Here is a 13870-nt window from a genome sequence, read left to right on the forward strand (position 1 = left end):
AAAAAAGAGGCGGACAAGACTCAAAAGTTGTGCAAGCTTTCAAAAATAGTCTACTAAGTTGCTAAATTGAAGTCAAAATGCATAGCTTCCGTTTTTCACACGTGTCTTCAATACTGCTTTCCTTTTCAGTTGAAGTGCTGTTCTGGTCTGTTTGTGACCGACGCCTTGGAAGGCGGCGCACATTCGTGCACGGCCAGATTAAACACCACCGACATCCTCCCCTTTTCCTGTCTCTTTCACATTCCCCCCTCTACCTCACTACCCATCCTCCGTGTGGCGTTGTTGAGGTGACCTCCTCAGAGAGAGACAGTTACCACAATACACTTTTCTCTTTGCTTTCCTTTCTTTCAAATCCACTTCTAGGAGGCTAGCGTGCGGGCCATCGAAAACAGACGCCTTGGGAGGCAGGGCACCATCTAGCAAGCATTGTCGGAATCAACAGAGAGGCGACTTTAAACGCGATCGCAGAAGAGTACAGGCGATGCTGGTGTACACGCTGCTGACATAGGAAAAGCCACGAGCAGAAGGAGCAAGCTCCTAAAGGTTGAGGACCCATTCTAATCCATGAAGGTAGATGGCCCATGAAGCTGTTTAGCACATAACATAGAGGTGACACAGGATTTCAAACTACAGCTGGCCACAGCTTGCAACTACACTAAAAATGTCGGTTCAGAAAGTACTGATAAGTAATAATGCACTTTTTTCAAGATTTCACATTTCAGCAGCCCGTGTCTTTTTGCCACAACATGCACGATCTTTCTTTTTGTGTGGCACATATGTAAGTGTTTTGACACCCTTATGTTCCCTTCTTCATTTTTAGTGCACAAGTGATGGGCTGTGGAGCTTGCACAATTTCTGTTTCCCACAGACGACTCCTTCATTTTTAGATGATGATGATGATGATAATATTAATAATAATGATAATAAATTAGGGGACTGTTAAGCTTCGTCTTTAAGAGTTGAACCCGATAGTGATATCCTGTCCCTAGTGAGTACTTTGTAAAGAAATGAGATCGACACCATGGTTGCCCCATCTTCTCCCTTTAATGGAACACATTAATTCCCATGATGATGATACCTATTCCCTAGATGTGGCCGTCGTTTTCTTCTATATTCAACACATTCCAGCCCGAGTCAGATGCACATGCTGAGTCGAAAAAAAAAAAAACACAGTGAGAACTGATGATCTTCAAATGGCTTGCATCGAGTTCAGTAGTTCGTGGTTTAAATGGTCGATATTGTTGCAGTAGTTACTTGGGCATTCGCTGTGATACATTTGCTGACGATGTACAGCTTTCGTTTTCACAGCGCAACAAACTTTTGTCCCGACACCCATCCTGTAGGCGCAGCCTTCAAAGCAGCAAGAACATGGAGGGAGGTGTAAACTGCCCTACTGATGGCTTTGAGGCTCTTAAGATTATTATTCTGAATTCTGATCATACACTCTTGGCTCTTGAAACCATCAGCTGTGTATCTTCCTATCTAATGGAGCCTCATTATGACGGTATATACAAGATTCGCGAGGCCAGTATGTCAAGTTGCTTTGGTAGCATCTGCCTATCAGGCTTTAGGAGCGAGAAGAGAAATGGAAACTGTACATCGCCAGCATACGTATCACAGTGAATGGCCAAGTAACTGCTGCAACATTAGCGACCACCTGAACCACGACCTACTGAACTCGATGCAAGCCATTAGAAGATTATCAGTGCTTACAGTGCTTTTGTTTTGACTCGGCATGTTCATCTGATGCGGGCTAGAATGCGTAGAATATAGAAGAAAACGACTGCCGCATCTGGGGCATAGGTATCATCACCATGGTGATTAATGTGTTCCATTAAAGGGGAGACGTGGCAGCTATGGCATCAGTTTCATTTCTTTGCATACTTCAAACACATAGTGCATGAAATCTTTTCGAACTTGCTATGCACTGACTAAGTGGCCTTAAGGAAACAGGCACAGCAACATGTGTTACTTTTGTAGTGAATGAGGGGCTTTAAACCATGAAGTCATTATGATAAGCAGATGTCCTGACGCTCGATGGCAATGTACGCTTACGACGCATTATTACTGCATTATTTCATTTTGTATTGTGAAGCATGTATACAGGATGTATGTGCTTGTAAAGCATGAAAGTTACTTTCGCTGCATTTCCAAGCAGAGGAAGTTATTTTCACTGTATTCACAAACAGGCACGTGGCTATGCAGCAGAATGACCGCTTGCCACGCTAACAACTTTGGTTTCATCCCCACTCAGACCAAAAATTTTTTATAATTTATTTCATTTGAATACTTCTCTATTTTTCGGTTGCACACAAAACAATTTTTCACTCACAACCAACGACGCCGATGCCAGAATTTCCGCAAAACGAACTCTTTAGTGCTCTCGCATTAATAATAATGCGGGGTTTTACCGGCCAAAGCCACAATTTGACTGTGAAACATGCCATAGTGAAGAGGGGTGAAAATTTCCACCTCCTGGTATTTTTTCATGGCAAAGTACAGGCCTCAAGCATTTCACTTCTACTTAAATATGGCCACCATGACTGGGTTTGAACTTGCAACCTTCAGGTCAGCAGCGCAGCACTGTATGACCGACACAAGACTACATAATTTTTTTGTCGACCAGTGGTGAGTACACTAAAACCTCACTATAACAAACATGGATATAATGAAATTGTAGTTATAACAAAGTAAATTAGAAATAGTCTTGCAATAGATAACAGTGTTAGGAATAACCTTTAAAACAAACTTCTTTTCTTGCAAGATGCAACTTTGTTATAATGAGGTTAGAGTGTAGCGGAGGTCTTAGCCAATTTATGTGGTACATACATTTTTGCTCACCAACAAAGGAAATGGCCTAGCCATATTTATACAGCTTTGCTGTAAATCTGCCTCCTAGTTTCAGGATTTCGAATCAGCTTTTCATGCAGGCTATAGACCAGAACACGTCTATCTTGCACCCAGGTGCCTAGGCTCCCTGTGGCATACTCTCACACCCAAATGCCATTTTATTTTGAACTGCCAAGGCATTATCTATCGCACCAAGTTAACATAGCAAGCGGCATCTCTGGTACTCAAAAATGTGAGAAAGCACCTGTTCACACCACTCCCGCTTACAAAAGGTTGTCTGGGCACCACTGCACAGTCTTTGAGTGTGAAAAAAATCGACGCAAGAGAAGAGATTACCCAGCTGGCCCTGTCTTTGAAGACCGTAACACAGCGAGAGAATCGTGCGGCTACAATGTTTTCAGATAGCACATTTCCATCTGTAACGAAAAATGGCATACTCCGCCACCAGTGCATAATTGCAATCAACAGGAAAAACTATTAGCCTCGGTAAAAGTGTACAAGTAAGTACACTTACTGCATGTATTCAAGCACAATGCCAGCTGCTTCGCTTCACAGTAGCAATTTTCAAGTGCCTAGAGTATGCGGCATTAAATCACTGCTGTAGTCTTTCCCAAGCCGCATGCCTATAATAAGAAATATTATGACTCACGCGTGCATGTTTAGTTTAAATATCACGGCGCATTACCGCAGTTCAAAGAAACGTGAATGGCGGAAAGCGTGGCTTTTGACATAGCAAACTGTGATGTGCCTTGACTGTCACTAGGCGAATCTGTGCTTTCAGCCAGCATCACTATAGTACTATAAAATCATGCTCTGGCTGGCACTTTTGCATTGCGCCTGTGTTCCGAAAGCCAGGCATGACTGGCGAATGGTAAGCACATGCAGCGCATGAGCGCAAGCAGGAGGAGGATTCTAGTGCTACGGTGATACCGACTTAAACAAGTTCTGCCTTGCGACAGGTAAGGCATGTCGCAGTTCGAATTCGCGTTTCTTTCCATCGCAATAGCATGTACCTGACAAAGTTGCCTCCGCAGTCTGCTATGTGCTAGCTGTAAACATTCCAGGCTGTTGAGGAAGATCTTCTCGGCGTTGTAGAAGAAAACAGCACGAAATTCGAGAAGAGAAAAAGTGCAAAACATGCTTACAGCCAGACTAAGGTTGAGAAGTTTCGTGTTTGATTTACGGAGCATGGCTGTTCAGAGCGTTGCTTTGCCGCACTTGCAACAGATGGCACGATGTGCACTGTAATTACGCCGGCATGCACTGAGCTCGCTGTGTTCAGGTGTATACCAAGCAGCTGTCAACTTGAAGTCACTCAATAAGAGTCGATAGATGTGGAAATCATGCAGTGTCAAACAGCGCGTTCTTCAATCACACTGCAATAGAGGGAATAACAAGACCTTTGGTCCGCCTTCAGCAGCTGATTAAACAAAAAAACTGGCAGGATTGTCAATTACACTTGTTTAAGCATCGCCAAACAAGCTTTCAAGAGCAAGTGAGCATGCTGAATCAGTTCATTCAGCAAAAGTTGCCAGTGGCTCTGCTCAGTAAACTGGGGTAGTCATTATAAGCTTACCTTGGAAGGACAATCTTAAGTGACAGTGGCATAATTAAGCATGACACCAAAAGTCCGAATTAACCGTCGTCATGTTTCAAAGAGAAGTAGGATTTTTTGGTCACCTGGCAAGCAGGGAACATTCTTTCTGTGAATGTTCCCTGCTCGTGTCAATGGAAGACACATTCCTATGCTTTAAGCCAAACTTTTTCATGTCCCGACCTTCATAAACTCTGAGCCATTGTGAAAAAATGTGGCTTTCCCTTTTTCGTTTCATTCCATCAGTTACTGAGAGTTGATCAGCCAACCCCACTTATAGAAAACATTTTCTTTAAATGAGAAAAAGGTGTAGGCAAGAAACACGTAGCATTATCACTTAAAAATGTGATATGACTCCAAAAACTTCCCACAACTTAACCTCAATACAATGAAACCACATTCTTGATAGAAAAAGTTGACATCCCTAGTAATTCCTATTATGATAGGAACCCTTATTAAAAATACCTTTTTTCAAGACACTTCTACAGTAACAGCAGCACAAGAATTCTATAAGTGACAGAAGTGACATTTTATTTTTTGGAGCATACTTTGAAGAAGCAAAAGTACTGTTTTGGAAGAGCCATACGTATTTTAGGAGTGGAAAAAATGTTTGTTTGGAGCAGCTATTGGTGTTTCAGGAGCAGATATAAAATTTGCCACACACCAATTGAAGTTCAAAGCATCGTCGAAGCATCTCATAAATATTAATATTCCTTATAACACATATTTCACAGACAATGATTAATGTAAAATTCAAGACAGAAATAATTGAAAAAATGGCTGGTTGTCAGAAATATGCTGTGAAATGAGCTATATAGTTAAAATACTAGTATTTTTAGCAGAAATTAAATTGAACCGGTAAACCTGTGTCCCAAATTTTAATAGTAACCACAGCCCCACATAACAGTTTTCAAATAAGCAGCAGATAATCGGTATGGAATAAAAGGAATCCTGTTCATTTTTATATTTCACCACACTAGCTTGTCTGAGTAGCTGAAAAAAAAAACTGCATAATGAGCTATTTGTTTCATATGCCAGTTTTTGTCACATAAATGACACCAGAGCCAATAATTCTGCACCCTAGTAGCATTCTGGAATGATAGTAGTATACAAATTCTTTTCAGTTTCTTAAGGACTTGTACGCTGGCCAAACAGTAAAAGTTTATCATTCGCAGTTTCTCAGTGCCATTTCGGAGCAGGTTTGGAGCAATTACTAACAAAAAAGACCGCCTGGAGCATCATAGAGCAGCATTTCTCTTTTGGAGCAGTTTGGAGCGATTGGAGCAGCACTTCCATCACTGTTCCCCTATAATGGTATTGCAAAATCTAAATTTCTTCAATCCTATACTGGATGCATTTATCAAAAAGCACATATCTAAAATACTACTTGTGAGTTTGTGCCACCGAGGAAACTTGCAGCAATGCGAATACACTGGTTCAATCAAATAATAAAAGGGTTTCTTCCAAACAGCTAGAGTCATACAATGTGAACATTTCTTTAGTGGTCAATGAACACACAGTGTCCTGTGTGTGAACTATGATAATCAACCTGCATGGCAGCTAGTGCTTTTTTGCACCACCATAGAGCGCTAGAAGCACTTAGCTGACTCATTATAGCAAACAATGAAAGCAAGAGCCCTTGTCCCAATTTTTAACCGCGTACGACACCTAGGTGATCACCTGACACTTACTGATGATGCAAAAAAGCGCTATTTGCCATGTGGGACAGCTATCCCTTTTCAAATGCCGAACGAGCATTGCATATAAAAAACACATCGAACCTTTCACCTGAGCAGGGGTGGAACAAAGTGGGCCTCCAAGCTCCATCTTTAGATTACACCATTCATATACCCCTGCTCAGGCAGATGCTAATCATAAACAAGAAATGAAAAACTTGGCAGGGTGAATGTGGCAAAGTAGTTCCGCATAAGCCAGCAACACATTGGTCTTGGGTTCATACCCTGAACTAGCATAAGCTTTTCATCAACTGGGAAGCTTTCCAAGAAATGTGTATTGATTTCCTTTGTAGCTACGGGCTACAAGTAAGCAAACGCCCCCCCCTGAAAACCTTCCTCCACCTTGCATGCTTCCATTTACTAACTTGCCATAACACATTGTCCTTAATCTTCAAGCAGTTGAACCATTCTCCCTTATACTCCAATTTACTAGTCTAATTGTTACATAGTAGATTATAGAGCAATTCCTTTGGAAAGATACTGCTATATGATTTGAATCACTGTCAAGAACGCACTTAGAAACAACTGGTTCCCTAGAAAACCATATGAATTTACTATGTAGCCGTATGCTACAAACATGTGGTTGAGTAAGTCTAATACATGCTCACACTCATACTATATGACAGTGCAAAAACACGGGCATTTCATGAACAGGATGGGCTCATCCCAACATCCCCCACTGCCATCCTCATGTTCCCAACCCTCTAGGATACACAAGTGCTTATGAGTAAATAAATCAATTGCACAGTTTGCAGCCACAGATAAAATATGCAAAGACTAGTGCCACTAAAAGTACTACAATTCACGTGGCTCAGAACACCAACCAAAGAAATTTGCATGAATACAAGTTGGCTACAAATATTTTAATCAATGCAAATTTATCACATTAAACATAGAAAACTACCTAGAGCAAAATAAGGCTAACAGTAAAATTATACAGCTTCTTAAGCCTGTACAAGGGCTCAGCAACAGGACTGATTAACTGCCATGTCCATTTGTTGTTTCAACAAGTAGTAACAAAAGCTGACATTTCTGTAAATGTTAATTTCTATATCTAAATAGGTGCACACAATTCAATGATTATAATAAATATTTAATTCAAGACAAGGAAGAAATAAAGATGAAATATAATTACCTTTCCGTTCCATTTGTCATATATGTAGACTTCCAAATAGTTTCGGGCATATATGACAAGGCCAGTGGCAATGAACTGACAAAAAAATGCAAAATGCAAGACAGTCAGCCAGAGCTGTAATAATACCTAAAGTTTTACGAGCCAAAAACAATATATGACTGTGAGACACGCTGTAGCGGAGAGCTCTTGAGTGAGTGAGTCAAACAACTTTGTTGACGATCCAGCATAAAGGGGGAAGGAGAGTCAAAGCAAGACACTAGCGTGCTCGATCATCTCGGAGCAGCAACCCACTGGCGTCAAACACGTGGAGGCGCTGCTTTCGGCCCCGCCGAGACCAATAACGCAGCAAAGCCGCCACACTACGGCAGTTGCAAGTACAAGCGATATGGACCCCCGCGGGGCAAAGCACGTCTGCCCAGAGGTATAAACCACAGATATATGCCTACACTGCAAGAAGGCCCGAGCGACACAGAGACGCCGCATCTGGGACTGTGCGCAACCGCCGGGTAACCAAAAAGCAATGCCAAATGCCATCAGCAGCAAAGTCATCAGCTGAGAACCAGGTAACCAAAGAGACGTGGTCCAGCACGTGCTTAGCATTCTGGAAGGCTCTGGAGGAATTTCGATCATCGAACGTTCTTTATTGGGCATGTACGAGAAGCCCCGCACGAAGTGCTCTCAGTTCAGTACGTTATTCTAGAGTGAAGTTTTTCATAAAACAAGTGTACTTAGGAGATACTTACACGTTCGCCATTAAGATCTACTTCTACAGTAGTCTCCTTTCCTTCAGCATCCTTGGAAAGGCAGGCAAGGAAATGGCGCACCACAAGCTCATACACTCTTCTAGCATTGCCCTATAGAATGAAGTTGAAAGTATCAAAAATAAAGGTCTTTCAGTGGCACATCAGGACAAATGAACACCAGTAAAGTGTAAACAGCAATACCAGTGCTGGCAAGGATTCCTTCCACTTGAATTTCATTTTTATCATCTATAATTTATAAACGACTGATTCCAATGTCGATGTGGGTCGAGTGCTGCTTGGATTACCAACAAAGCCCAAAAAACAATGGCCCTGGACTAGAATGGTTACATTATTTTAACCAAACACACTATCAATATCATTCCCCTGCAGAGAAAAAAAATTCAACCAGCTGCGCATAGTAGGAACTGATGAAACAGCAAAGCTGTTGGCTTACAAAGAAGCATTCACTTTACAGATTATTTTAGTTGGTTGAATGAAGTGGGATTTAAATTAACTGAAGTTGAATGAAGTGGAGTAGATGAAAACTGAAAACTCTACTTGCTGCTCAGGCGGAAGGAAAACGAGAAGGGAGACAGGAAAGAGCGCAGACTACTATCATTTGTTGCTGGCTTAGGGTGATTTGAAAATTGTTTTATTATTTTAGTTGGTGCCATATGCTTTTTAAAAGTTTTTAAAAAAGTTTTTATAGTACAGCTAAAGTGGTTGCTTGGGCGTGTTGGTACGACATAGTGAAAAAATAAACAGCTCGAAAAACAAGAGACTAGACTTATGTGTACTTCATCTAGTCTCTCGCTTTTTGCACTGTTTTTTTCAGTATTTTATAGTACATTTTTATGTGTTCACATCATTGAAGAGGATCGGTGCAATAAAAAGATAAAAAGGAAAAGTTGATAGATAATATAGAAGCGTACACGCTGTGATGACGAAGTTTATATTACGAAGTTTAGATTGTTGCGTGCTACATTTCAAGTGTTTTGTCACGGCTCTGTTTGCGGCACCTCTGCAATAGAAACCAGTTTTGTGCGCAACCTGCTCACGCAGTTTAGCTTGTCTATATATTGTTTTCATGAAACGGCAATAAACAGTTGATTGTCTGCGCTTTTTCTTGTCTCCATTCTCGTTTCCTTCAACTTGCGCAGCAAGTCAAGTTTTCAAGTATGAACCAACTAGTCGAGCAAACAAGTATTGAAGTGGATAGATGAATGAAGTCGGAGGAGTGGTGGGAGTAGTAGTGAGCACAGTGGCGAGTGGTGGAAGTCGTGAGTAGTCGCACCTACCCAGTTTCCAATCTATGATGGTCCGTGGACATCAAAGCCTCTACTAAGGACAACTTTGCAGTTAAAATTTTTTTTCTTTCAATAGTCATTCTTAGGACAAAAGGCATACAGGCTAAATTATTATTTTTTTACTTCATCTGTGCACTACAGTGAAACCCCGTTAATTCGGACCTCACGGGACCGGAGAGAATGTCCGAATTAAGAGAGGGTACGAATTATCATGAGTACGAACAAAACACTTGATAAATGTCTCCTACACCGTCAGACTTTTATTTCTTAAAGAAGTCTGTGATCGTGATTTGCTTCACGGGCGCAATGTGCAACGAAGTCACAATTTTGCGAAGTTCCTGTAGGTGGCTTAGTTCGTGCACACTATCCGAGGAAAGCATGCATATGTCCTCCAATACGGCCAACGCATGCGCAGCCTCCGTCATAGTGCGGCGTGGACGCTCGTCAGCATCACTTACATCCCCTTTGCTGTCCAAGACTTCGGCGACAATATCGCTGTCGGTAACCATGCCGGCCACGGCAACATCGCTGTCAATTGCGAAGTAATCACCCAGGGGCACATCAGCTGCCATGACGCTCACATAGCAGTCGTGTTGCTCTTCACCAGTTTTTTTATCGGCCACCACCCCCAGATCAGCAGCGTCGTGCACGAAGCCACTATGCCTAAAGCAGTTTGTGACTACTGCAGGCGATGTGTTGTTCCACACGTGTGTCAGCATGTGGATTGCGCTTAGCAGGCTTACTTCGTACTGCTTGCCTGACTCCATGCAGAGCAACATCCGCTCGAAAACCAGCCATCAATAGCGGTTTTTCACGAACTGTACTATTCCCTGGTCCATCGGCTGCAGGGAAGCCATTGTGTACGAAGGCAGGAATAGCAGTTCAATGTTCTCAAGCCTGGACACCTTCGTGTGCGCACTACAGTTGTCTAGCGCGAACAACATCTTTCGAGCCTTCACTTGGCGGTCGAGCCGATGCAGCCAGGCTTAAAAGAGTTCGGTAGTCATCCAAGCCTTTCTGTTGAACCGGTAGTCGACAGGCAGCTGCTTAATATTCTTGGCATCTTGGCATCAAAGCCTTCCCGAACACCAGCAGCGGCAGCCGCTCTGTGCCGGTCATGTTAGCAGCCAGAAGAACTGTCACGCGCTCTTCACTTCATTTTCCATCAACGCACGGGTCCCCCTTATACGCGACTGTCTTGTCAGGCAGAGCCTTATAGAACAGCGCTTGCTCATCAGCGTCGAAAATGTTGCACGGCTTGTACGTAGTAAGGCATGCAGATAGTCCAGAGTCCCAGTCCTGCACAACACTTTAGTCAACTGCACCTGTTTCACCACACACTTTGCGAAACACGAGCCTGTGTCGCTCCTTGAAGCGGTCAAACCAGCCTTCGGACGCATTGAAGGAGTCAATGTTCATAGTCACCACGAAACTCTCTGCTTGTGTGCAGATAAGGGGGCCGCTCAAGGGCAAATGCGCATCGCGCAAAATGGCAATCCAGTGCAAATGCGCTTCTTCTAGCTTTGGATATGCTGCCGGAACAACTAGATGTCTTTTCCTAATTAATTAATAGTTTCTACATGATATAAAGTAATGCTCCATTGTTTCTGTTTATTTGCAGAATGGGCACAGGGAAGATATTGCCAGACCAGCTCTGTGTAAATAAAAGTTTAATGGAGGGACACAACATCTAAATTTGATTAAAATAACTTCTAACTTTCTAGATTGACTCCACTGAGGTTTCTAAGGATATCTTAGGTGCTATTCATCCGTCCATTTGGTAATATTTTCCATCATTTCCATAGAAATAGCCAATGTTCTATATCTTATCGACACTATGTGTTCTATTTCTGGTAGTACTGAGATCAGAGGACCATCAAGCGAAGTTCGAGCTAATGAATGGGCCACTTCATTCAACTGTATGCCATAGTGACCTGGGACCCATACTACCTTCAGGAGCTTTAGTTGGGGTGGAACTAATGAGTGCAATGTCACTAGGGCTCTTGATTGTTCTGAAGTTGTGACAGCAGCACACCAAAAGAGAATCGGTAATGATCTTTGCGCTGTCTTCGTTTGAAGGCAGTTTTCGGAGCACCGAAATAATAGCCAAGAGCTCAGCTTTGAAAACCGGAGCTTGCATAATCTGCTCTTCGTTCTTCACTTAAGTGCTCAGCGTGCTTTTCTTCATATTGAACCTTTCCATCACTTTTTTTCAAGATGCTCCTGCCTGCAGCGCCTTCTATATTTTAACCTTCACAGCCAAATCCTTTGCTTCGTACTTCGCGCTCTTCGCTGCGGGAGTTGGGGCGGTTGGGACCACAGGAGACGGAGAGGGAGCCATCCCGGCGTCGCTCGAGCAGTGGTCACGCGCGCCCACGAAATAGACAACACAAACACACACAAAAAAAACATTGATAAAAACAAAATAAAAACTGGCAAACTTTTCAAAAAACAACAAACAGTAAGACTGCAGATGGCACTGATCACATACAGATAAATAACTTAAAGCACACTAGAGGTGAGCAGTCCAACTCAACCGTCACGCAAACGTGTTCGACGCGCAAGAAAAAAGGAAAAGCAAATCCGTAGGTTGCCCGTTGCTGATGACAGTAGGGATGCACTGCCTTTCATTTTGGTTGTTTAAACCACCATGTGTGTTTTTTTTTTTTCTTAGGGGGGGGGGGGAGGAGGGGGCCTTCGAGATGTACAACCTATGGACGAAGTTTTGAATTTAAGAGGCCGTAATCCGATCCCAAAGTTGTTTAGGTGCGCCGTCGATATGGCTGGCAGAATCTACTGCTGCTTCCCCGTCGTGACTAGACTGCGGTCGGGCATTCAAGTTAACCGAAGCGCAACCAAATTAATGAAAGTTTTCAGTCACAGAACAATGTACATTTTGGACAGGACCAGACGCCGTGACCAAATTAACCGAAATTCCAAATTAACGCGGGTCGAATTTACGAGATTTTACTGCATCCCCGAACTTGGCATCTATGACATTATTTTGGCTCCAATAGTTTCCATCACAAGCAAGCCATAAACCATATCTGGGATTTCATATCCCAAAACGAAGATATGATGAGGGAGACCCTAGTGGAAGGCTCTAGAAACTTCAAACATCTCATGTTCTTTGACGTGCACTGATATTGCACAATGCATGGGCCTCTAGTGTTGTGCCTCAGTCAAAATGCAGTCTAGTGGCTAAGGTACTCGGCTGCTGACCCGCAGGGCGCGGGTTCAAATCCCGGCTGCGGCGGCTGCATTTCCGATGGAGGCGGAAATGTTGTAGGCCCGTGTGCTCAGATTTGGGTGCACGTTAAAGAACCCCAGGTGGTCTAAATTTCCGGAGCCCTCCACTACGGCGTCTCTCATAATCATATAGTGGTTTTGGGACGTTAAACCCCACATATCAATCAATCAATCAATCAATCAGTCAAAATGCAACCACCGCCATCAGAATAACACCATCGACCTTCGTATCAACAGATCACCACACGCAAATAGGACAGTTACTTGTACGTTTTGTACATTTTATCAAGAGGTCAGTGTCACTCACTGTGCCATGAATACATCTGTGTGACTAAAGTGTACATGCCTCTAATGTTTGAGCAGAAAATGGAAGGAATTATGAGTATTCAAACGAAAGTAATAGAGACAGTAAATTAGTTGAAAGGAATGGAAATGAAGAACACCATTAGGACTTCAAATGCAGAAAAAAAAAATCCAAGAGAAAAATTTTTATGATGACACAAAGGCAGCAAAGTGCCATTTTCGGCATGAGTTAGCTAATTGAACACAAAAACATATTGGAGAAAATATTCACGAAATATGCATCTGCTGCAATAAAATTCCCGAAACTAGAAGGCAGACCATAATAGAATAACACGACATTAACCTTGCAAGACTTGCAGAAGGCGCCCAGCTATCAAGATGCTGGGATTCAAAATGAATTGAAGTAATGTCATCAGAGACCAAGATGAGCAAGATGATGAGAAAAGTGATGATAGAAGTGGTGTCTTAGATATGTAGGTATACATGTACATTGTAGCAATAGCAGCTCAAATGGGAGGAAAAAAAGAACAGAAAAAAAAGGGACCTGACCGATGGGGCCACAATGCTAGACTGCAATAAACGTAACAAAGCCTGATTAGACCAAATAGATTGAGTAACTCTTTGCTGTAACCCTGCTTTGAAGGGACACTGACGAGGTTATGAATTCACGAATTTATATTGAATTCAGTATCCATGACCTCCTACAGCATGTCTACAAAGGTTTTTTTTGCGAGATTCGATTAAACAACAGCGCTAACTCAAACCTCATTATAACAAAGTTGAAGGGGAGCCACCATTATTTCGTTATATCCATCATTTCGTTATATCCATTAAAACAATTTGTGGCGATGTATGCTCAGATGGGCGCACACCTATAAGCATGCAAAGAAGGAAACCGCCTCACAGTCCGAAGTACCACTACGCGACCACGCGTGCAACGGGAAATTAACACA

At 42.6% G+C, this 13870-nt stretch overlaps 1 protein-coding gene across 3 annotated transcripts in view; it reads right to left on the reverse strand.

Moving 5' to 3' along the window:
* Positions 1–13870, reverse strand: part of Top3alpha (topoisomerase 3-alpha) — a 119234-nt gene that overhangs the window by 75560 nt on the left and 29804 nt on the right. For all 3 annotated transcript variants that reach the window (XM_075878575.1, XM_075878574.1, XM_037436007.2), the window contains exons 9-10: positions 8059–8169; positions 7316–7390 (exon numbers count right to left, since the gene is read on the reverse strand). In XM_075878575.1, coding sequence (XP_075734690.1) covers positions 7316–7390; positions 8059–8169 — 186 coding nt within the window. The remainder of the gene's footprint in view (positions 1–7315; positions 7391–8058; positions 8170–13870) is intronic.

The sequence above is a fragment of the Rhipicephalus microplus genome, chromosome X (assembly GCF_043290135.1).
Source record: "Rhipicephalus microplus isolate Deutch F79 chromosome X, USDA_Rmic, whole genome shotgun sequence".
Taxonomy (NCBI): domain Eukaryota; kingdom Metazoa; phylum Arthropoda; class Arachnida; order Ixodida; family Ixodidae; genus Rhipicephalus; species Rhipicephalus microplus.